We start from the raw sequence: 23,764 nt of genomic DNA, 5'->3' as shown, positions 1-23,764 counted from the left end.
CTAGGCCTAATCCTGAGTGGGGAGAGATCTAGGTCAGCACAGGAAAACAAAAGCCCCATTACTCTTTGTAGTATCACACATCCCAGTCACAATCCCTGCATCAAAATTATTGGCTTTAGAAGCACACGTATAGAGCATAAAGGTTCTTTAAGCATATACTGAATATTGATTTCCTTGTGGTCTCTATGGGAGATACAAACTAATCTTAGAACAGCACGGAGGCTTGTAGTTAACCCACTGAAATATTGCCAGGTTCAGTTTTTATCTTTACTGCAGCACCGTCATTTTTGAAGGTTTCTGCTCAGTAAAGGTAATGACAATTTTATGGACTACTTCCATGCCAAGCATGTGTTCTGGGCAAGGTGAAACATGGGAGGACGGTTGGTGTAGGCATGAGAGCTCACTCTGCTCCCGCCTACAGTCTCGCTGGACACGCCCCTGGCTCACAACACCAGCATAGGGCGTGAAGGCCCCAACTCTGGATTCCTTTAAAAGGCCACATGAGGACATTAAGTATGCAGCTCATGAATTTATGTCAGGGTAAACTGGTAGCAAAGTACTCACATTTACTGTAATTTACAAAAGAATCGACTCAGTGAGTCCAAATTATTTAGGGTTCACACACTTTTAATCGGTTCAAATGGTGTAACATAAAAGACTCGCACTTCTCGTCAGGCCACTTGGATAAATAAAGCTCTTCAGGATCTCCAGCAGCTGCCACCTATCAGACTGAGTGAACCAAGCAGTGCTCCTCCCTCAGGTGGAGATTCCTGCTCGGTGGCGGCGAGAAAAATGGTACCAGAGATTCTTGTTATTTACGGAGCCCTGGAAGGGATATGGACGAGGGAAAAATCAATGGTTGGGGGAAAAAAAAAGATGTACATCTGCGAACTTTTGCAAGCTCTCACAAAAGTACATCGTTTTTTTTTTGGTTTTTTTTTCCAACCATCGATTTTTTTCTCCTCCATGTACCCTCGGGGGCAAGAGGCATTGAGCGGCACACTGCAGACAAGCACACGATTGGGACCGTCTCCCGAGAGGGCCTGCGCCCCATGCTGCCCTAAAGTGCGTTCCAAGCCAAGCCAAAGTCAGCTGGGCGGAGATTCTACGTCCTCAAAATAGAATATGAAAGTTTTCGTTTGAAAAAAAAGGTTTTATTTATTTTTCTTTGTTCTTGTTATTTTTCAGGAAAAAAAATTGTTTTAGGTGAACAATTGTAAATTGCGGAAATTAAAGCTTAAGTGAAGCTCTTGTTCAGTATTCATGTCTATTCGGTGTGCATTTTTATTCTAAGTTTCATCTGTGTTGATAATGCTGCTAAGTTATGTATTTTTAAAAGAAAATATAAATATATGAAGATCTAGATAAAGGATTGGTTCATTGTATTTTTATAAATTTGATGTTCTAGGAGTGTAATGTAAAGATTAACAATAAACCAAATAACTTGTAACCAACAATTCACCAAGCAGCAAGAGAACTAGTGTAAAAAATGTGTAAAAAAGTAGTCTAGACAAACCTAGCAAGATTACCATCAGTCATAGGATAAGCAGTAGCTAGTAAGCAATAACATCAGTAGCTAGTTAACTAGGTCATTTGCTAACATCAAGCCTTTGGTTAGCTTCACAAAAAACATCTGTAAGATGAATTTGTAAAAATTTCTATTAATAAAAATGCCAATTGTTTAATTATATTCTTGCTTTTTCAATTCTTATCTTACCTGTTTATTTTATTGTTTCTGGCATGTTCTAGAAGATTGCATAAGAATTATATTCGTTCAGTACAAATATACATATTAATTTACATCCTCATTACAAGATTAATCTTGACACAATTCAATATTAATGACATTCACTGAGAACCACTAAGGATTACTTATTTTAATCAAAAATTTTAGCACAGCACTTAAACTCTGTGGCGAACCAAGAATATATATATATGGCCACGGATCATGAGATGTGGGCGTATTCCGGCTTTTAATCACGCAAGATGAAGATAACGGGTCAGCGTGCTTCCACCCCAGATCTCCAGGGCCTAACTGCAGAATTACTGGATGCCTTCCCAGCACCGAACACACCTGAGCCCCCTCGCCAGCTAATTGATAAACCCCTCACTAACCAAACGGGACTATTGAAGAGGAGAAACAGCTGGACTACGCCACATGCCAGAATTTGATTAGGAAAAGGAGATTCCAGATGGTTCTAGAAAAGTTCTAGCTGGAGTGAGTATGAAGTCTGTCAAATCACACGCCACTGAGCTCAAGTTCAAGTGTCCCGCCCTGCTCCGGCCCACGCTCAGCACTTTAAAAGTAACGAGTGTCTGTCCCGAGGGAGGAGTTGGAGGACTGCTTGTTACGGTCTCCATATGCTCTCCCTGGACAGCTTTGGTTTGTTTCCACCATCTGTGCGACACACTTCAGCGATCAGTGTCATAGCCCAAGCTGAAGCTCGTGACACTTCTGCATGGGATCACCATAGCTCTCAGCACCGAGTGTTCAAACTGACTGGGAAGCATGTTAGCATCAAATTAGAGGTATGGCGCACAGTATTGAGTTAGCAATATGTTGTTGGCCAGGGGTTAGTGGTTAATTCATTATTACCTCGCAGTATCAGTGACCTTTACTTTCAGGCCTTGTGGGCCAGACCATTGCAGTTTGGTGGTCTGCTGCCCCAAAGCACCTAGCTAGCACAACCCACAGAAGACTGGAAAAACAGCTCCATGCATCAGAGCTGTCAAAACACTAAACTGAGGAATCAAGATGCAAGAGCACTTGGGAGTAATTCAGGTGCAGAGAAACAAACAGAACCACACGTGTGCTTCCTGTTGTCTGCGCGCTTGAAGGAGTCAGTAGCACTCGGCACCGTGGCATGGCACACACAGATGGGATCTCATGATGAAACTCACCTGGTTCAGGACACTGTTGCAAAGACTGGTGAAAGCCCCTGAGAGCCATCCGAAGTGACCCTCCGAACTTTCTCTCTCTCTCTCTCTTGCTCCTTCATGATCTCACACTCTTGTATACAGAATGAAAGAGTCTTTTACAGAGTCTGCAGGTGAGGAGTGCTTGACGGGGTGGGCCGCTAAGAATGGTGAAGACAGCTCCCACGATCATCGTTGGGGTACTCGTCACAGCCAAAGCTTTGTTGTGTATCTACTGTTAGGAGCACAGAATCAAATTCTAAACACCTCCCATTTATCAAATATATCCTCAAAGCAAAGGATCGTGATAACCAAAATAGCCATTTCCCCATTTTTTTTTCATGCTTAAAAATGAGAAACTGGTCTCAGCAATGAAAAATAGAAGCAAAATAAATAGCAGAATAAAATGGCAAAATAACTAGTCATAGCATTTCAGACAGTTATAATGATGGCTGTAGTACTGTCTCGAGCCCATGCAGTTTTATTTTAACTGAAAGGATCCCGTATGGTGCGAGAGAGCTATATGCCTGAAAGAGGTAGGCAAGGAGCCAACATCAAATCTCGGTGTGATGAATTCGTTTTGCTATATTTACAAAAAATATGATTGACTTGAATTTGAGGCTTAATCCACATCCTCAAGCTGGAACTGTGATATCAGTTTTGGGAACATTTGCGGGACATCTGAGGTGGAGAGAAGGAGGAGAGGGGAGGGAAGGAGCGGGGAATGGAGGGGAGTAGAGAAGGAGGAGAGGGGAATGGAGGAGAGAAGGAGGAGAGGGGAGTGGATGGGAGGAGAGAAGGAGGGGAGGGGAGTGTATCGTAGAGCCGTGCTGTGGCTACCACTCATTCTCCCTCACAAAGACTCCAAAAGCATTACTGCACACAAAGGACAGAAGCCAGAGTGTGTGAGACAGGAATGAGAACTACAGCTCAAACTGGAATCTCCTGGCTACAAACCCTGGGCTGAAAAGAGATGGGAGACAGCAAAAGAAGAGAGAAATGGACAGACAGAAAGGGAGATAGGTTGGTGACCAATATGTGGAGTTTAACTTTCAGCCAGTGTAACAGTCTTATTGGCTTACTGTAAATAATTTGTTCAGCACTGCTGTGAGTGCACCAGGATTCTCTTTGAAGCATGAAATCCTGCATTTGGCCAGCTGGTGCCAAACATCCTGACCTTGTTCACTCTCTTAAACTCACATCCGCGAAGTGCCAGAGTTATGCTTGCGTCCCTGTTTGAGACGTCTAATAGAACCACCACTAGAGGACATACTCCAAGCAACATAAACCTTTCACCTTCAAGGGTGAGAGTTTAAAATGCAGTTTCACTTTCCCAGTGTGGACTATTACAAACACATTCACAACCAGTACAGCTAGGGGGTACGAACTGATTTATTTGTAAAGTTGGTAAAATGGAAACAAACGCGTGGCAGGTAGTGAAAAGAAACAGAATAAAGAAACAAAAGACTGATGTATAGACATGTTTTCTCTGCATGAATGAAAATGGTGTTCTGCTTATCCACAGGCTTAGCTGAACATATTAATATGCGAATCAGTTGCTAAACTGATATAATTGTAATGTTACGTCTCAAAGCAAACGTTCTACTATAGCATATATAGTTATCCAACATTCATTCCATACATATTAAACGTATACCACCATCAGCATCAACCAACAAATCAAATAAAAATCTGTAAGTCTTCAATCAAACCCAACATGATAGAATGCTCCAGTATGATTGGACACTGTTTAAACAGACACTGCAAACCTCCACAAAAAAACAAACAAACAAAAATACAAAACACTACAACCTCAAGCACACAAACCCAAGACTTTGAACATCTCTCATACACACACACACACACACACACACACACACACACACACACACACACACACAAGCTGCCTTGCAAGAGGGTTTCAACACCCAATCAATCTTTTTGTTTTTCCACTCTTATTTCCTCATACTAATGTATGAATTAAATAGCTTAACAACTTATCAAATGATCTCCTACCATAGATCAGAATCTCTTGCTTTCTACTCTGCAATCTACTATAAAAACTATAAGAACCAGAGAGTAAATGTATAGAATTTAAACTATAAAACTTTTAAAGCCTGTGTTTGTAAGTCAACTCTGAGGCAGGAAAAAAAAATCACAAATTTGTTAAAAAGTGGCCTCTGACCTGTTTTTAAAACATAACACTCAAAGGTACAGGTGTAGATGGTTAAATCTGCTAGAATTCTGGTTGTGTAAACCATGAATAAGAGTAGCTAAAGATCTCGGTGTTCAATCAAAAGTAGTAAAGAGAACCAGAAGGTTCGAGTAGTTCTACTTAGATGAAAAAGCAAGATCTAAGTTTTATAATTCCACATTTGAGAAAATAACATTAGCAAAAGCGTGGAGGGAAAGGGCATAACCTGATGACTAAGACTTCTTAAAGACTTCTATACTCATTTTTTTTCCAGAAAATTACTCTAATGGGTCAATTCCAATAAATACAGAGAAATACTCAAAATAACAAAATTAATCAATTTATCACTGTACAATACAAACATGTTTTAGAAAAAATTACTGGGAGTACGTGTGTGGGAGACGTCAGCAGACGGGAGCTGCTCTCACGTTTAATCCTGTACGGCTTGGATCATCATATCTGATTCCAGCACACACCTGCACCAAAGATCTGCTATCGTCCCAAATGGCTCCAGCAATCAGAACACAACACTGCACACCACCCACCATCAACAAGCTCATGATTATATTTGAGGCACTTCTAGATACCAAGACTGAACTGTGCATTAACCATAATTACGACAGCAATCTGAATCAAAAGGAAAACCAAAAGCAAAAATATGAGCCATGAGGTCTGTGGTTTGACAGACTGCAGTTTAACAGCGTGTGTGAGACACTTCCCTTCCAAGATTACTTAAACACGAACCAGTTACTTCTGAACATGTAAAACCTCTGCTGACCAGTGACCTGGAACCTCCTCTTCTCATTATAATAGGACTGCATTATGAATGACACAAAAAGAACTACAAATCCCAACTCTGTGGTGATTATCCCACACATACTCATCCACTGCAATATCACCGCACACTACAGACATGCTGTAAATACACTACCATATATCACAAAAAAGAAACCTTCCTGAATTCCTGAAATAATCTATTCTCCTGAGCAGAAATTACACAAAACCCCTCGTCAGTTCCAATTCAAACCTACATGCACATGGAATGCATAACATATGCACAAAACCCTCAACATTACATACACATTGCAATAAAAAAAAAAAATCTATTTTTATATAAATAAGTTAATTGGCCATTTAAAGCTTACGAAATCTGAGCTTTGCAATGGACTGAGTGCTGGTTATTTGTTTTGAGATGCAGCCCTGTTGCCATGACGAAGCAGGCTAGCCAGAAGTTTCCTAGCTGCTGCCCACATGAGAGGTTGGGGACACGCGTCGTGCCGTCTGGCCGCGTCTGGGCCGCTGTGACCCAGTGTGGGCAGGACGGGGCTGCTTAGTTTGCAAAGAGTGCTTGACTATCCACGAGTCCTTAGATAAGGTAAAAGAGAAGGAGAGCATTGAAGTGCAATATATATACCACATCCCAGCCACAACATCTTTCTTGTCCTTCCTCTTTGTTCCCATCCTCTCTCTCTCTCTCTCTCTCTCTCTCTCTCTCTCTCCATCTATCTATCTATCAGAATTCCAGAGGGCCGAGGTCACTGAAATCGCAGTCGAAAAGTTCACTTATGCCTTCGTGTTCTTCGAGGCCGAAGTGGTATTCCCGACTGTGGGGTGGGGACAGACAGATGAAGCTGTCCACCGCCAGCCCAAATCCGTCTCCGGCGGCGCCACTGCCAGCCCGCTCCAGCAGGAAGTCCGCCGAGCCCAGTGTAGAGAGATCGAAGTCAGGCATCTCACATAAGCTAGAGAACGGGTCCGAGTCCAGGAAGGGCTCTAAGAGAATAATGGAGAACCAGACGTTGAACCAGAGCTGAAACAGTTAAGGTTAATTACTGCTTGCAGGTCTCTGGTTGTTCAAGACAGACAGACACACGTGTTAAGCACTTACCCGTCTGATTACCCAAAGACAGACAGACACACGCGTTAAGCATTACCCGTGTCATTACCCAAAGACAGTCAGACACACGCGTTAAGCACTTACCCGTCTCATTCCCCAAAGACAGACAGACACGCGGGTTAAGCACTTACCCGTGTCATTCCCCAAAGACAGACAGACACGCGGGTTAAGCACTTACCCGTGTCATTCCCCAAAGACAGACAGACACACGCGTTAAGCACTTAACCGTCTCATTACCCAAAGACAGACAGACACACGCGTTAAGCACTTACTCGTCTCATTACCCAAACACACAGACACACGCGTTAAGCACTTACCCGTCTCATTACCCAAACACACAGACACACGCGTTAAGCACTTACTCGTCTCATTACCAAACACACAGACACATGCGTTAAGCACTTACCCGTCTCATTACCAAACACACAGACACATGCGTTAAGCACTTACCCGTCTCATTACCCAAACACACAGACACATGCGTTAAGCACTTACCCGTCTCATTACCAAACACACAGACACATGCGTTAAGCACTTACCCGTCTCATTACCAAACACACAGACACATGCGTTAAGCACTTACCCGTCTCATTACCCAAAGGAAGTGGTGAGGCACTAGGAAGAGTTGACGGTGTTGATGATGTCACTTCCTGTGGAGATGAGGCCGGTAGAGGAGATCTGTAGTTGGCCGATTTGGCTGGACTACAGTCTGTTACTGGACTACAAACCCCAGAACTGTCCTCTGGGCACAAGAAGACATCGATGGGACCCTTGGTGCTCTTCAGGGAGATCTGATACCCCTGCAACCACAAAGACAAAACAAAAAGCATTCAAGAATGAAGTCGGATATAGCAAGAAAAGACAACAAATATTTCAGAAACATAATTCAAATTTTCCTAGCACACAACATACATTTAGAGAAAGACTTAAATGCAACACTGCAAGCAGTTTTTTTTTAATATATGTATAATAATGTAGTTAATACCTCAGAAGGATCTGTGACAGTCATCTGCGTCTCAGGTGGGGCTCTAATCACCATGACAATTTGATCTGGGGGGTCGACAGTTTCTCGCAAGTCTTGGCACCTCACGTAGCCCACCGTAGCTTTGTGTTAAAGACAACAGCATGCGTTCGAATGCTTTTTAAGGCTACAGAAATGTTCTCTCCACGCGCTCTTGCACACAAACGCACGCGCACACACACGAACACGTCCAGAAAGGATATTTCTTGTTGGCGGAGTCCTCGGTCAGAAGCTTGAGCTGGAGGCTGCATTTGTTAATGAGTTCATCCAGCTTGTCTTCAGCCCCTGACAGTTCAGACACCTCCTTCTGCAGCTCCTGACACCGTGCTACTGACACCCCATCCATACGGTTCCCACTGTAAAACAACACACTGTATTTAGTGTATGCTAAATACAAATGCAAGTGTATGCTATGTATAATATGCTAATACCATATTATTATGATATGCTATGCTAATCATGCGCACACTGATTCCACAGGTGAAAAAGCACTCATCTCTCATCAGGTCCTGACTTAGGATAACAAATAATTCCGGATAATTACAGCAAAGCTAAAATGTTGATTGGTGGAAGTCCACTGAAAGCAGCACAGTGGGACGGGTGCTAGCGGAACGGGCGCCACTTACAGCCACTGAATGTTATTCTTGGACTTCTTCGAGATGAGCTGGATGCCCTCCAGGACATTGGTGATGTCATAAATGCGCCGTTTCTGCACATCGAGAACCTGTGAGGCCCAGTTGAGGTCAACCACGCCGTCAGGGGACTGGGCCAGCAGATCCAGAAACCGCTTGGTGGTAAGGTTCAGTGATGTATCATAGCGAGACTTCTCTGAATTCAGTTTAGGCACTAAAGAATAAAACAAGCAAATCACATTTGGATTTGATGGACAGCTACGTTTAAGCTTACTTTCACTTTATTATCAAGCAGCTAAAAACCCTACAGTGGTTCTCCAAATGAAGTAAAAGAAAGCACCTTTGGATGGAACGGGTGTGACTGAGGGACCGGGACTTTGTGATGGTCTGGTACTGCTAATGTATTGGTGATCATTGTCCAAGTCCAACTTTCTCTTCACCTGAGACCAAAGTTCACAGAATATGCATAAGAGGTCAAAGGTGACTTCTTGACAGTGCAATGCTACAAACATACTAGTATATGCAAAACTGGCTCATATTGCCACAAGAGAAAATCACAACAGAATACTGCACAAAGCTTCTTAAACTACGTTACATGTTTTGTTTTTATTTTTGAAAAAATGACCAATTAATCCCCGGACTACTACTACTACTACTAATGCCATTCTTGTTATCTTAACGTGATTAAGGTTTAAGGTGATACCGGTGGTCTGCCTAAGGTCGGACGACTGTGGTCTGGCACATTGGCCGTGGTGGTGTGCGGAGTGGCGAACAGCAGGATGTCTCCAACGGCGCTCGGCACGGCCGAGTGGAGGTCCACGGTACCGGGGGTGGAGATGATGACAATCTGGTGGTCCTCGCCGAAGTCGATACTTCCACTGTTTAACAGCGACTCGAAATCGACCAAGAGGTCTTCTGACGTCTGCCCCGATATAAACGTCTCGGACATGTCGCGTTAAAAGCGTGATCGTCCTTTACAGACGTCTTCACCGATCTGCGCTTTCAGTGTTCCTGCTTCATTCAGCACACTAACGTGCACACGACTGATTTACACCAAATGAAGTGTGGGAAGACTGTAGTGTTGGATCAGCCATTTTCAAATATTCGAACATACAGAATCGATATTTCACGAAAACGAGCTAAACCAAATCTAGGCCTGTCGCATTCATATAAAACAATAAAACATCTAGTTACCCAGGTCAGGCTCGGTCAACTGTTATAAAACTACAAATATGACCCTCACTACAGTTAAGAGTCAAACGAGGAAGAGAAAAAAAATAAAAAGTTGCTAGCTACTTAAAATGCTTAAACAACAAAGCCAGTTGTTGTTATAACTCTGAAAGCTGCTGGTTCGTGATGTTTTACAGTCCTGTAAGAGACTCTTCAGTACAGGGAGTCTTTGTTTTGGCCCAGACTAGATCCCCATACAGCCGGACCACCAGACTGTGGCCTGTCGTGCACTAGGATATAAAAGCAGTGAAAGTTGTGAAATGTGGATAATTACTGATGTGTAATAAGTGTAATAACGTACACACACCGGTCCTACACACTGCCAGCTACACCCATGCGTTACATCGCTTTATACACTTGTAATGTGGCTAGACAGCTCAGTAGCACAGCTGGTCGGCTAACTAAAATACACAAGTAGGCCAATATATTTCGCACACTATGACCAAACGTTTTTGACATTTTACAAGTGCACCGACTAACTTTCCTGCAGTGATCGGAGCCGAAGCCCGAGCGACACACGTCGGCGTGAACAGTCCCGGGTTTTGACAGAACAAAGCCGACGGCGCTGCGCTGCTCTCCGCCGACTACAGTGGGTCCGCTCGCTTTTGTCACCCAATTCAGGAAGCTGTACCGTTTAGTAAAACAACACTTCCATCCACACCGCCATATATACACACATGTTCAAATCAAAACGTCAAATAGTCCGTCCGACTGTTACTTTGTGCCAGCGAGCACCCCGCCCGACGTCGTCCCGGCTCCGAAACGAACGTCTTGATGTTGTTGTTGTTGTTGTTGTTGTCCCAGCTGATCGGAACAAGGTTGAGGTTTTACGCGCCAAATCCTTTTTGCCGCGAAACTGGCACGTGCCGAAACGCTGCGAGGGGATTGGTTAAGAACTTTCGCTCTTTGGCGGAAACGTCAAGGTCTCCTGTTTTCTGATTGGCTACTGTGCCTGTTACTCACCGCGGCACTGGGATATGGTGGCTGTGTGTCAAATGTGCATGTTTAAGCTATATAATTAGGTTAATGTGATGGGCAAATCGTTGTTAGATCGTTTATTTTTCCTACCCAGTTATAATGTACGTTAGAATAAACAAATTCCATTTCTGAAGGTTATTATTGTGTAGTTAGTACGCCCTTTTGTTTATTATACAGCAGTTTGTGAGTGCTTACGTGATAGGAGATGACTAGATATATCATAAAGACATTTTACGATCGAATTTGAGATACAGAAAAAAAAACAAAAGTTGCGCTCCATCGAAGTAAGAGATACGTGAGGCTCCGCCCACTCGTTTGCGTGTCCCACGCAAGCGCCTTCAAATAGAGCGGAGCTGTTCCGCCACCGAGGACTCCAAGATGTCGCAGGCCATTTTTGAGGTGCTAGAAGGTAGCAATAAACAATTTCCAGACCTTTAAACATCACCTCCAGGGCAGCGGCTGGCTTCTGCATTTGCTACGAAAACCGGAGCTTTAATTCAACAGACGTGTTTTCTTCCGTGTTCCTCTTTACTCCCAGAGCAAGGAACATTGTTTATGTTGATGTATAACTACATGTGTCGGTGTTGTTGAAGTAAACAAATATATCGTTTTCTGTGCTTGATGTTGGTGCGGAGTCTTCGATCAGTTTGTTAAGATGTTTTACTTTTATTGCACCGGTGCAGAGATTCGTAGAGAAGGGGGAGGGAGTACCACTGAAACAACAGCTACTTGCAGTGAGAGAAAAATGGCGGAGGGAGAGAGCCGTGTGTTTGGAAAAGCCTCAACGATCCGCCACAACGATTTAATGATAATAAAAATACCCTTTACTCCGGCTATGCAAAACCTGCCGCACAAGCCTAAATACATATATCTACTTTTATACTTATGTCATATACGTAATATTGTAATCAGTCCTGTTACACTGCACCATAAACTATTTTTGTCAGATTAGGAATGATCTTGCTTTCAAGCACATATCATTACTCATCAATGTTGACATTTTCAGATATGAATAGAATGATTCATTTACGTCTTGTTTTACTCATATGTAGGCATGGACAACCAAACAGTGCTTGCTGTCCAGTCCCTATTGGATGGTCAAGGTGGTGTTCCAGATCCCAGTACTCAGAATGTCTCGGGGACCACCATTCAGCCAATGGGTGAGCAACATTTTCACTCTTGCCCAATAGAGTACAGAGTGAATGTTCAATCCTTTAATGTATGTGGAAAGCATTTCACGTTCTTGAGGCATTAGTGGGATGCTGAGCTGTTTTCTTTTTCTTTGCAGACGACGATGATGTCTTCCTCTGCGGAAAGTGTAAGAAGCAGTTTAACTCCCTGTCAGCGTTCATGACACACAAGCGGGAGCAGTGCCAGTCAAACACCCCGTCCCTGGCCACCGTGTCGCTGGCCTCCACCAATGCGTACACTTCTATCCCCTCCATCAGTGCTGTGCCACAACCACCTGTCCACAGACAGGTACAGCTGTTTACAACACACTCCTGCCCACAGACAGTTACGGCTGTTTACAACACACACCTGCCCACAGACAGGTACAGCTGCTTACAACACACACCTGCCCACAGACAGCTTGTAATGCATTATCCTTCTACAGACAGGTAGGGGGGCTTATAATTCAAACCTGCCTACAGACATGTACAGGTGATCTGTACCTACAACGTAGCTTATACACATAATCCACATTCCTGCAGGTGCAACTGTAAAAAAAAGGCTTAATATATCACATATTTAGAGAACAATATTTAGAGAACACTTTTTATTATGGCATTTAGCTTTAAATCAAATCTATGCATCAAGACTATACAATATTAATAAGTACCCTTTTTATTAATAAGTATGTTTATATTTTTGTTGTTTGCATTTTATAAAAATTATCATTACACTGTCAAGCTACAATGTATAAGTACATATAATTATGAGAATTTAAATTGTATAGCTGTACAATGCACATTTTATACAAAACTTGCAACTTCAAAATCAAATATCAAATTGTACTTTTTGTGTACACCGAACAAATATTTATATTTATGTGTGAATGTTTGTATGTTCACATCCACACAGGTGTCCACATACATCACGGTGCCTCCCTCTCCCCTCACACACACACTGGTCCAGGGGAATGTTCTGGTCAGCGATGAGGTCCTCATGTCGGCAATCTCTGCGTTTGCATCCATGGATCAGCCAGTGGCTGCCATGCAGGCCTCCAGCCAGGTATTTGGGCACTCCCCGGGAACATGGGCTGGCAGAGAGATGCTTACCTGAGGAGAGGAGGATGATGGGAGTTTTCTTTCTCGTTCCAGAGCAATCTGAGCATGCCCAGTGGAGCGTCTTACCTGCAGCACCACCCGCAGGCCCCCCATGCCCTGCCCCCCAGCCAAGCCCAGCCACTCTCCTCACAGGTCCCTTCCAGTCACAACAGCTCGGTGGTGCAGGTCTACAGCACGATGCCCCCTGTGGCTGGGAGTGGTAGTGCAGAGGTGCATGCCCTGGGTCTCCAGCCATTCCAGCAGGTTCAAGCACAGGTGCTCTCTGACTGTATTTGTAGAGAACATCAAAGTAAAAGTGATTCCATCAGTGGCTAACTTGCAACCGAGCTGATCATTAGATTGCTACTAAGTTCTAGGTTGATACCTACTAAATCCTAGGTTAGGTAGCTAATATATTCTAGGCCTGACAGTTTGTTGTTGTGGTGTTTGTGGATGCGTTTTGGTGTGTGTATGTGTGTGTGTGCGTGACTCAGGGTCAGTGTGTGGAGAGCCAGAGTCAGGTTTTCACCAGCGCTCCCGTGTACAGTCCGGCAAAACCAGCGGCCAAACCCAAGAGCTGCAGCGTCACGTCGGCTCTGCCTGAGCTGGCCGAGTACAACAAACCCATCACCACCAAGAAAAGCAGAAACGGCAAGAAAGCGCCGGACGGTACTGAGCCCACAACCCTGGACCCGCAAGAAGGGTCATCTCATCAGGGACTTTCAACGGAGAATGGCTATTGGCACTAGGCTCAGAGCAGAAAAAGAGCTTAGAAGCTTAAATATTGTATTCCAGCATGGAGGCTGTTCATTCTAAACAGGAATGTGAAATGACAGCTGTGAAACTACCAGAGTGGAGTGTGAGAATGTGGTCAAGGCCCATTTGTGTAATGGATGCTGTTCCCCAGCAGGTCAGACCAAAGCTAAGGGACAGAAGCTGAAGTGCAATTTCTGTGATAAAGTTTTCACCAAAAACTTCGACCTGCAGCAGCATATCAGGAGGTGAAAGTGCAAGCGGCTCATGTCACACACACACACACACACACACACTCACACACACTCAAACACTACATATGCCAGCTGCATTTATGAATTGTTTATGAAATGTTTCTAAAAAAAATTTCACTTAAACTTTAAGCATTTGGTCTATTAAAAATATTTCTATTATTTGTTCAATTAAGATGTTGATATGATGTATTTAAGACGAGATGTAGTGTATGTAATATGAGACATTGGTGTCGTTGCTAATTTTGTTGTGTTTCTGGTCTGTCCAGCCACACGGGCGAGAAGCCGTTCCAGTGCATCGTCTGCGGCCGCGCCTTTGCCCAGAAGTCCAACGTGAAGAAGCACATGCAGACGCACAAGGTGTGGCCGGCGGGCGTCCACGCTGCTGCTGCCAGGCTGCCCGTCGCGGTGAAGGTGGTCCCGGCGGGAGCAGACGAGGGGGCGGGGCAGCCTGCGGAGGGCCAGGAGGCGCAGGGTAGTGCTCCGCTCTCCACCGCTGCCTTCCCCTGGTTTTCCGTTGTCTCTGAGACTCACATTAACCTCCATGTCCACTGGGGCTTAACTCTGATGTCCCTACCCATCATGCTCAGTGTGGCGTCTCCGGTGAAAGTCTAGACCAGGAGTGGCCAACTCGCGGCTCACGAGCCGCATGCGGCTCTTTGCCTGGTTTCATGCGGCTCCCCAGCCGGTCCGCGGGCTCACCTGCAGTAACGGGGCGACACACTGCTACATTTTCGTGGTGCGCGGTTCGTTTACAAGCCTAGCGAGCCGCTTATACTTTTAAAACCGGCGTAGTGGAAAACACGCATTTGACCCCCTCCCGCTCAACAATCTACACTCGTCCATGTACGATGTGGCTCTTTGCCGTAACACAGTAAGAAAAGTGGCTCTTGGTCTATGACGGGTTGGCCACCCCTGGTCTAGACTGATTGGCAGACGGCCAAGCTTAATCTGTGTGTTTGAAACAAGGCCTGTAGTTTTCACACAGGAATGTTTTCAGACATAACACAAATTAGTTTGTTCAATGCACATTTATGCCCCGGATGTGAAAATAGCTCTGATCTCCCAGCAGCGGTGGAAGCGAGTGAGGGTGGTGAGCTCCAGGCAGAACCCAAGGTGCCGGGCCAGCCGCAAAGCAAGCAGGTCCTCCTCCTCGACAGCTCCTACCAGTGCCAGTTCTGCACTGTGAAGTTCAGCACCTACTTCCAGCTCAAGTCCCACATGACGCAGCACAAGGACGAGCAGGTGGGAAAGCCTTGGAGGTGGGCTCTCTCAGCCCCTGTGAGTCAAGTCAGGAGTGTTAATTATATAGTTAGGAAAATCCTTATCCTGGTGCTGGATTTTGTATTTACTGATGGTTAACTGAAGAGTTGATGTAATTGGTTGGCTAGTTCATCAGCATACCTGAGTCATAGGTAAAGGGATTATCAAAAATCTGTAGTATTTTGACTTCAAAGACTGCGATTTAAGTGTCTCTAGGGTCTGCGGGTTAATCCGTTAGGACAACTAACCTGAACTAGAGCCAGCAATACATGCCAGCATGTTTGGTCGTCCTGCTCCTCTGTGCAGGTGTACAGGTGTGTGGTGAAGACGTGCTCACAGACGTTCCAGAAGCTGGACCTGTTCCTCGAGCACATCCGTACGCACCAGGAGGACCTGACCTACCGCTGCCACCTGTGCAGCAAGGTCTTCCCCACGCTCTTCGACTTGGGCCTGCACCAGTACTCCCACAGCTTCTGTCCCCAGCAGATCCCTCGCAAGGAGAGCAGCTACTACAGGTCAGCCCCGCCTCCTGGAGAGGGCTCCACCCCAGCCCCGCCTCCTGGAGAGGGCTCCACCCAGTCGCTCCACCCAGTCGCTCCACCCGGTCGCTCCAGACGCCAGCCAGCATTTTCCGCCACACCGTAGATTAGTAGAGTTTGGATTCAGGTGCATTACAGATAGATATTCCAGACTAGGCGACCTTTGCCCAGTGCACGAGGCCCCACATGATACTAGTTTCAAGATCGGGCGCAAACGTTGCTGTTTCGACAGTCAGCGTCTAAAAATAGCACAAAAAATGCCTGTTTTAATGATTAACGCTAATGACTAATGCGTGAAGCTTTAATGTAATGGGTACTGTTGGTGTTCTTGTTGTTGTGCAGGTGTAATAAGTGTCAGAGTAAGTACTCCACACAGGAAGCATTGGAACAGCACCTCCTCAACGCCTCCCACAACTACCCCTGCCCCCACTGTCAAAAGGTACGAGGAACAGGGACAGGACGCCACGCCACTAGTGGGATCACTTAGTTTTATTCCTTTTAGAAGTGTTAGAAGTGAACATTAAATGAAAATGGAAAGATGATTTCTGAAGGGCTCTTGTGTATTCATTAGAATGTAACTGTCTTTTTGAATTATGCCATTCTTTTGTGTGTGCGTTTGTGTGCGCATGTCCAGGTTTTCCCCTGTGAGAGGTATTTCCGGAGACACCTCTCGACTCATGGTGCAAGTGGGAAGTTTAAATGCCAGATCTGCAAAAAATTTTTCAAAACGGAGCACTACCTCAAACTTCATACACAGATACACTCAGGTATGACTTCTGTAGGGATTTCTCCTTCACATTCTCCAGTCTACCCAGCCCTAGCCAGCATGTGCCATTAGGAAACGTTCGTTTTGTGTTTCAGCTAGCTTCAGCCGTCCGTGTCAGTTTCGTCAGACCTCGGTTGTGTGTACGCTGTTATCTAGACTGCTTGTGCTCCTTATCTGCAACGCAGGGGAGAAGCCGTATAAATGCTCCGTCTGTGAAGCCACGTTCAACCGCAAGGACAAGGTGAAGAGACACATGCTGATCCACGAACCCTTTAAGAAGTACAAGTGTCCTTTCAGGTACTGTCGGAGGGCAGAGGTCGGAGGTCAGGGGGATGGGGTCTGCAAAGATCTAAAGAAAAGCATATGCCTACCAGAGAATACAGCTGACAGAATTACTGCACTGTACAATTGTCAGCATATTTATACGTACATTGTTAAACAGTCTACATTATCATGAATACTGACTGTATGAAGTGTGTATTTCTAATGATTTGTGCTGTGTTGTCTGTGCTGTTGATCTGTCAAAGGACTCATGTGGGCTGTACAAAAGAGTTCAACCGGCCTGACAAGCTGAAGGCTCACATCCTCTCTCACTCTGGTAAGGACAGAGTAACAGCTCAGTTTTGTGCGTGGGTCGTAAGGCACAGATTCTTCGGCTAGCCCGTCTCACCGCTGCAGAATGAGGGGTGGTTAGGTGCATGCTGGAGCCAGCACAGACAGTCAGTGATTTACTCTTGTCTGTGACCTGGGACGTTCATTTTGAACATGCTTTCTCAACCCTCCGTATCGATGTTGTGAGCCAAAACAAGACACAGTCTGAATATCAGCCGTTTCGCAGATCCAGTCTTGGCTTCATTTAGCATGACCCGTTCCTCCCTTGTTTATGCACTAGTCTTATTAATCGATATTAATATACCCAGCAACTTAATCAGCTACTTACACAGATACTAACGTTACAGTCTATATTTACAAGAGTCTGCTGGCTAGACTCTTGTCTGTAGAACTTAAACCCGGTGGTGTGTGTGGTGTGGGTCCATGTAACCAAGGTGATTCTACGCTCTTTGCAGGTATTAAGCCCTTTAAGTGCTCGTACTGCCAGAAGAGCTTCAGCAGACGTGCACACATGGTGGAGCACCAGCACACACACACCAACAGCTACCGCCACCGCTGCACCACCTGCGGCAAGGGCTTCACTCGCCACAAGTACTACAGGGACCACAGGTGCCCCCTGACGGTGACTCCGCCCACTGCGGGCGGGGACGACGGGGAGAGGCGGAGCGGCAGGACGAGGAGGAGCGGCAGGAGGAGCGGCAGGGGAGCGGGTGAAGGTGGTTTTGTCTACGGGTGGCTTTGTGCTTGTTTGTTAAGGAGATCAGCTAGTAACATATACGTGTGTGTGTGTGTGTGTGTGTGTGTGTGTGTGTGTGTGACCCTCACCAGCAGGTGATGGTGATGAAACCGCAGTCGTGGAGCCTGACGGAGAGTACGCAGAGACACCTGACGAAGACGAGGATGATGATGGTAGTGGTGAGGGAGAGATGCCCGTGAGCGGAGTGCCGGGGGTGGAGACGGAGGGGCCCCTGGCAGGAGGCAGGGGGGGAGAGAGGGATGAGGGTGGTGCAGAAGAGACTGAACACACATTTGAACCCCCAGGGGACTGACGGGGGGCCGGAGCCCCAGCAGCCATGTGGATGCAAGCCGTCCCACCTTCCATGGTTGTTTGGTGCTGTGCTCTGAGCTGCTACGTGTCGGGGCTGACCAATTAGAAGAAAGAGTTATGCAAACCTTTCACTAATGTATTAAACCAGTTTATGGGTGGCAAGCTTTGTTTTGAGTTTTGCCAAACTGGCTTGTGGATACAAGTAACCGATGAGATCTCCAGTCATTGTGCATCTTCTGAAGTGGTTCAGGACTCAGGAACAAGTCTGGAACACTACAGCTACCACATGATTTAAAAAGCAGAACAAAGTGGATTTCTGCCACTTTAGAGGTTCGGGTTTTAATTATTCACAAAATTTGTTTTATATTAAAACAGTACATTTTGTTCTTAATTTTCTTGATCAAGGAGAACATTGACATTGGCAGCTGCTGGAATCCATTTAAGAATGTGGTTGAAAGCATCGTTGAGTTGGAGTCTTGTGACCTGTGCTGCTAAATAAAAACATGCACTTTTGAACCTGATATTAGCGCTGTGCTTTTGTTGTTTTTCAAGCAATGAATGGTCTGGTTCCCTTGCTGTGATACACAGACACACATAAGCATAAGAAAATGACAGCCTTCATGCAAGCAGTAGACACTGCACTCTTGTGATAAATAAAACAGAACAATTTAAGAAAAAAAATGTATTTTAGATTCTTAGAAGTCTTTAAAAATGGATTTTATTGTTATTTTCCAGTGTTCAAATTTGCATTTAAAAAGCAATGATTCAAATTCACCTATATCTGCAACTGTAAAGCACCAAGCTTCACATCATAGATACACATGATGGTGATGTTCCGCCCATACAAAATTTCTGTAAAAGTAATTTTCCTGTTCAGTTACTGGGTCAAACTTTTGCCAGCCAGTAGATGGCGATATTTGCTAATGAGTCGTGGCAAACCTGTTATATTAGACCTTTAGTTAGGTGAGCCCAGAGTTGCCAGGTTCGCGGGTTTTCACGCCAAATTGGGCATGTTTGAAAATCCAGCCGCGGGTAAAAATTCAGGGGTCGCGGGGTGCGGTTTTTTGGTCTACTTTTGAGTTGGGCTACCGCGGGAGCTACAAGTCAACACTAAGAATCGACCGTGAGATCGATCGATGTGAGAAATAAGTTCTGTACCAATCTATGGTTCTGTCTCACTGTAAATGTGTAATATATGATGTACTCATATAAATGAGTAGGTACCATGCTAAACCAGCAGGTGGCAGTACCACTGGCAACACATGGAACAAGCTTGCTTTGTCGTTTGACCGACACCGAGGTTAGATCTATTAACCCTTAATAAGGGCATGACTAGGCTCCACCGCGTAATAAACACAGTTTTTTGGAGCCTTAGTGAGTATGTAATTTCCTCCATTAAGTAAATGTCCAAATTTTTTTGAATCCATATGTTATATGTAGGGGGTTCAGGTTTTAGCCAACTTATGGTTATACATTTCAATGCCGCTGTGAGTAAGATGTTTAAGAGATATCTGTCGGCTTTCTTGACCATCCCCTCAGGTATTTCTCCCAATATCGCCACTAGTGGGTTTTTTGGAACATTTCTTCTGAAAATTGCTTTTAAAGCGTCAAATATCTCCTCCCAGAACACCCTTAATTTAGGACAAGACCAGAAGATATGAGTGTGGTTGGCAAACTGTGTGCCACAATTTCTCCAGCATGAGCTGGGTTGTGCTGGGCCCATTTTACCAGTTATTGCTGGCGTTTTGAAAAACCGGGTTATTACCTTCCATTTAAATTCCCTCCAGGTATTAGAGTTTGTGGCTAATTGTGCTTCAGTGCATATTTCCTCCCATATATCCTCAGCTATTCAAATCAAATCAAATCAAATATATAGCGCTTTTCACAACACATGTTGTCACAAAGCGCTTTACAGGATTTACAAGGTTTACAAGGCGACAGTGGCAAGGAAAAACTCCCTAGATGGTGGGGAATAGGAAGAAACCTTGGGAGGACCAAGACTCAAAAGAGAACCCATCCTCCATTGGGCGGCTCGTTAACACACAAATTACACAAAAACAAATTATATAGATGAATACACAAGTTACAAACAAATCACACAATCAGGCTAAGTATAAGGTAACTAGAATGAAAGTTCTTGGTGTTGATATTGTCAATGTAAATGTCTTGTGATGAACGCCAGGTTTTCATTCCGTGTCTGAGTTATGACACTTGTAGGCTCCAACTGCAGTGTTACTCCCCAAGTGAACCTCGGAGAAGAAAGATATGTGATGTGGTAAATATGTAACAGATTAATCAAAGGCCAAAGTAAACAGATGAGTCTTTAGTCTAGATTTAAACATTGAGACTGTGTCTGAGTCCCGAATAGAGGCAGGAAGATTATTCCACAGTTGTGGAGCTCTAAAAGAAAAGGCTCTTCCACCTGCTGTGATCTTTTTGATCCTAGGAACAGTCAATAACCCTGCGTCCTGCGAACAAAGTGAATGTGCTGGGTTGTAATGATCTCACTTCATGTTGATTATTTAATTTAATTGCTATTGTCTCCTTCATTTCACTCTCCCATTTCTGCTTTATGTATATGGAATCATGCTTATTCATTGACAAGAGTTGATCATATATTTTACTAATTACTTTGTTTTCCCTTTCCCATTTGTATGTCCATTAAAAAGCTTTCTATAGGTGTAGGCTAACAAAGGTTCTAAGTTGTAAATATCTATAAAAGTCTGTATTGAGGAGGCCAAATTCGCTCTTCATCTGTTCGAAGGTTTTAAAATTGCCCTCTTTGATTAGTTGATGAATATGAGAGAGTCCACAATTAGACCAATTTCTAAATCCCATGTCTAATATATTAGGTGTAAATGTTTTCATAAATCCTATATTTGTTAAAGGTGATACTAACTTTGATAATTTAAAACTGATTGTATTTTGTTCCAGATTTTGAGAGTGTTTTTTGTCCAGATTGTCATTTCTTTTGTAGGAGTATCTGAGAAAGGCAACATCTGTAGTGGCACCGAGCACATGCTTTTCTCTATTTCCAGCCATCGGGTATCCATATTGTTTTGTATCCATACCAATAGGGGTTTTGTCACGTAGGGCAACGCCCCCTCTCGTAGCTGTCACTCTGGGTTCCCTCATGTCCTTGTTCCCTGCCTGTTTGTCCCGCCCTGCTCGTTTGTCGCGTTTATTCCTTGTTTGTTGCCACGCCCCAGTGTCATTGCCATCACCTGTCCCTAGTTAGTTTCTATGTATAAAGTCCCAGTATTTCCCCAGTCCAGTATCCGTGATTTTGTCTACTTTGTGCCTTGTGCTTTGTTCCAACCTGTTCGTTGTGAGTATTGTTTCCGCTGCCAGTATTCCTGCCTGTTCCGTGTTTCCCCGTCGTGTTTAATACCGATTCTGTCTGTTCGTATTTCATGTCTGGACTGCCTGCCCGTTGTGACCCATGCCTGTTTTATCGACCCTGGTTTTGGTATTCCCTGTATTAAATCTCGATCATCTCAGCATTTGTGTCCGTCTCCTCGCTCCGTGGCGCAAGCCACGTTACAGGTTTCAGTTGTGCAGCCCAGTAGTAATATTTTAAGTTTGGGAGTTTAAATCCTCCATTAGATTTAGATAACTGTAAAGTTTTTCATCTAATTCTGGGGTGCTTATTTTGCCAAATGAATCCAGATATCAATTTATCTAATTTATCAAAGGTTGGTTTGGGAATCTCCACTGTTAGCATCTGAAATACATAAAGTAGTCTGGGTAAGACATTCATACGAATACTTTCAACCCGGCCTATTAGCGAGATTGGGAGTGAAGCCCAACGGTCCAGATCTTTTTTAATGGTTTGTAGTAGTTTACTATAATTTGCCTTATAAAGATCATCTAAAGATGGGGGCATATGGATACCGAGATATCTAATACCATCCTTGGGCCACTTAAATCCACTCTGCAATTTTGTGGTATCTGAAATTGGGCAGTTTATATCCATAGCTTTAGTTTTTTCTACATTCACCTTGTAGCCTGAGTAGAGTCCAAATTGTGAGATGAGCTCTTTTAAATGAGGGATTGTTGATGTAGGTTCTGTTATGTACAGTAGTACATCATCAGCATATAATGAGATTTTGTCTGTTTCTTCATTTATTATTGTACATTTAATATTTGCATCGTCTCTAATGAGTTGGGCTAATGGTTCAATGCTGATGGCGAATAGGAGGGGCGAAAGTGGGCATCCTTGTCTGCAACCTCGTTCTAGTGGGAATCTATCAGACCTATAACCATTGACTTTGACCGCTGCTTGCCGAGAAGAATAAAGTGTTTCTATCCAATCCACAAAGTGTGGGCCAAATCCAAGATGCTTCAGTGTGTGGATCAGATATTTCCAGTATACTCTGTCAAATGCCTTTTGGGCATCTAGAGACATGATTGCCGACTCCATCTTACTCTCTTTTTGAGCGGTTATTATATTGTAGTGTAGACGGATTGAAACCATTTAGTTTACTTTAAATTGTGTTTAACATTGTTAGTGGAGTTACTTTTGTGCCAATGGCTGGGCTGTTCCTGTGTTCAGTTGTTTTGCAAGTCATGCGCAGCCGCAGTAGCGAGAACAGTAGTCTGAGTTTGGTTTATGAAGAAGGCAGTTCGTAGCTCACCGCATGGACGAAAATAATAGCGTTCTGTGCCCGAGCAAGAGTGCCTCAACACCTGTAGCCAGACAGAGACTGTAACAACGTCCCATTGATTTTGAGACTGTGGTGAGTGTTGGTTATTTCCTTGCCCTGTACTGCTGAAGATTCCCAGTAAACGACTCGGCTAACTGCATTCAAGTGTCTTTGTCGCGGCTTGCTTCTACACCCACGCAAGTAAACTCCATAAACATAGAGACCATAAAAACGCGACAATATTTAGTAGGCGCCTTAGGTTATCGGCATAATATCTTCCTGTGATAAATCCCGTCTGATCAGGGTGGATGATTTGGATGATAGATTTGTTGAGTCATCTTGCTAAGATTGCTGTAAGTATGCGTAAATCCGTATTCAGCAGCGATATAGGTCTGTAAGATTGACAGTCAGTGGGGTCTTTGCCCTCTTTGTGTATTACAATGATGGTAGCTTCTGTCCATGATGAGGTCCCTGACCCCTCCGTTTGGGCATGTGTTTACGTTGTCTGCATCTACTTGTCTATGTCTATGGATCTCCGTGGGTGCGGTTATGTCCTGTGATTATCCGTCTCACCTGTGGCTCGTCTCGTCATCACGTGTGGTTTGTCTACTTAATGTGCATTTGCGCAGTGTCCTGTGCTCATCATTGTCAGAGTCGTACATGTGTTTGGTTGTTTCGTGTGCTACGTGCGCTATCAGCACTATTTGTGTTGTCTATTAAACGTAACGTTTGGAAACGAAGGCAAGGATTC

At 44.4% G+C, this 23,764-nt stretch overlaps 2 protein-coding genes across 8 annotated transcripts; one reads left to right on the top strand and one right to left on the bottom strand.

Moving 5' to 3' along the window:
• Positions 1–4,285: 4,285 nt before the first annotated feature.
• On the bottom strand, positions 4,286–10,739 carry e2f1 (E2F transcription factor 1). Its single transcript, XM_076983764.1, has 7 exons — positions 9,364–10,739; positions 9,001–9,100; positions 8,655–8,874; positions 8,232–8,384; positions 7,993–8,107; positions 7,591–7,807; positions 4,286–6,883 (listed from the first exon to the last, which is right to left on the bottom strand). Exons 1-7 carry the CDS (start codon positions 9,607–9,609, stop codon positions 6,624–6,626), a joined length of 1,311 nt encoding a protein of 436 aa, XP_076839879.1. The 5' UTR covers positions 9,610–10,739; the 3' UTR covers positions 4,286–6,623.
• A 399-nt stretch (positions 10,740–11,138) lies between these two features.
• znf341 (zinc finger protein 341) lies at positions 11,139–18,888 on the top strand. 7 transcript variants are annotated; one of them, XM_076983762.1, is made up of 16 exons: positions 11,139–11,277; positions 11,921–12,028; positions 12,157–12,347; positions 12,951–13,100; positions 13,190–13,411; positions 13,630–13,786; positions 14,046–14,136; positions 14,409–14,614; positions 15,212–15,384; positions 15,709–15,917; positions 16,284–16,380; positions 16,576–16,708; positions 16,893–17,004; positions 17,235–17,305; positions 17,775–18,035; positions 18,148–18,888. In XM_076983762.1, exons 1-16 carry the CDS (start codon positions 11,247–11,249, stop codon positions 18,366–18,368), a joined length of 2,433 nt encoding a protein of 810 aa, XP_076839877.1. In that variant the 5' UTR covers positions 11,139–11,246; the 3' UTR covers positions 18,369–18,888. The 7 variants fall into 7 exon arrangements, with proteins under 7 accessions (XP_076839877.1, XP_076839872.1, XP_076839876.1 ...); XM_076983757.1 differs by having other exon boundaries at positions 13,630–13,804; XM_076983761.1 differs by having other exon boundaries at positions 13,630–13,804; positions 14,043–14,136; positions 17,775–18,029; positions 18,151–18,888.
• Positions 18,889–23,764: the final 4,876 nt, after the last annotated feature.

The sequence above is a fragment of the Brachyhypopomus gauderio genome, chromosome 21 (assembly GCF_052324685.1).
Source record: "Brachyhypopomus gauderio isolate BG-103 chromosome 21, BGAUD_0.2, whole genome shotgun sequence".
Classification (NCBI taxonomy): Eukaryota; Metazoa; Chordata; class Actinopteri; order Gymnotiformes; family Hypopomidae; genus Brachyhypopomus; species Brachyhypopomus gauderio.
Note: the sequence above shows the minus strand (reverse complement) of the source record. Positions and strands in the feature narration are given on the sequence as shown.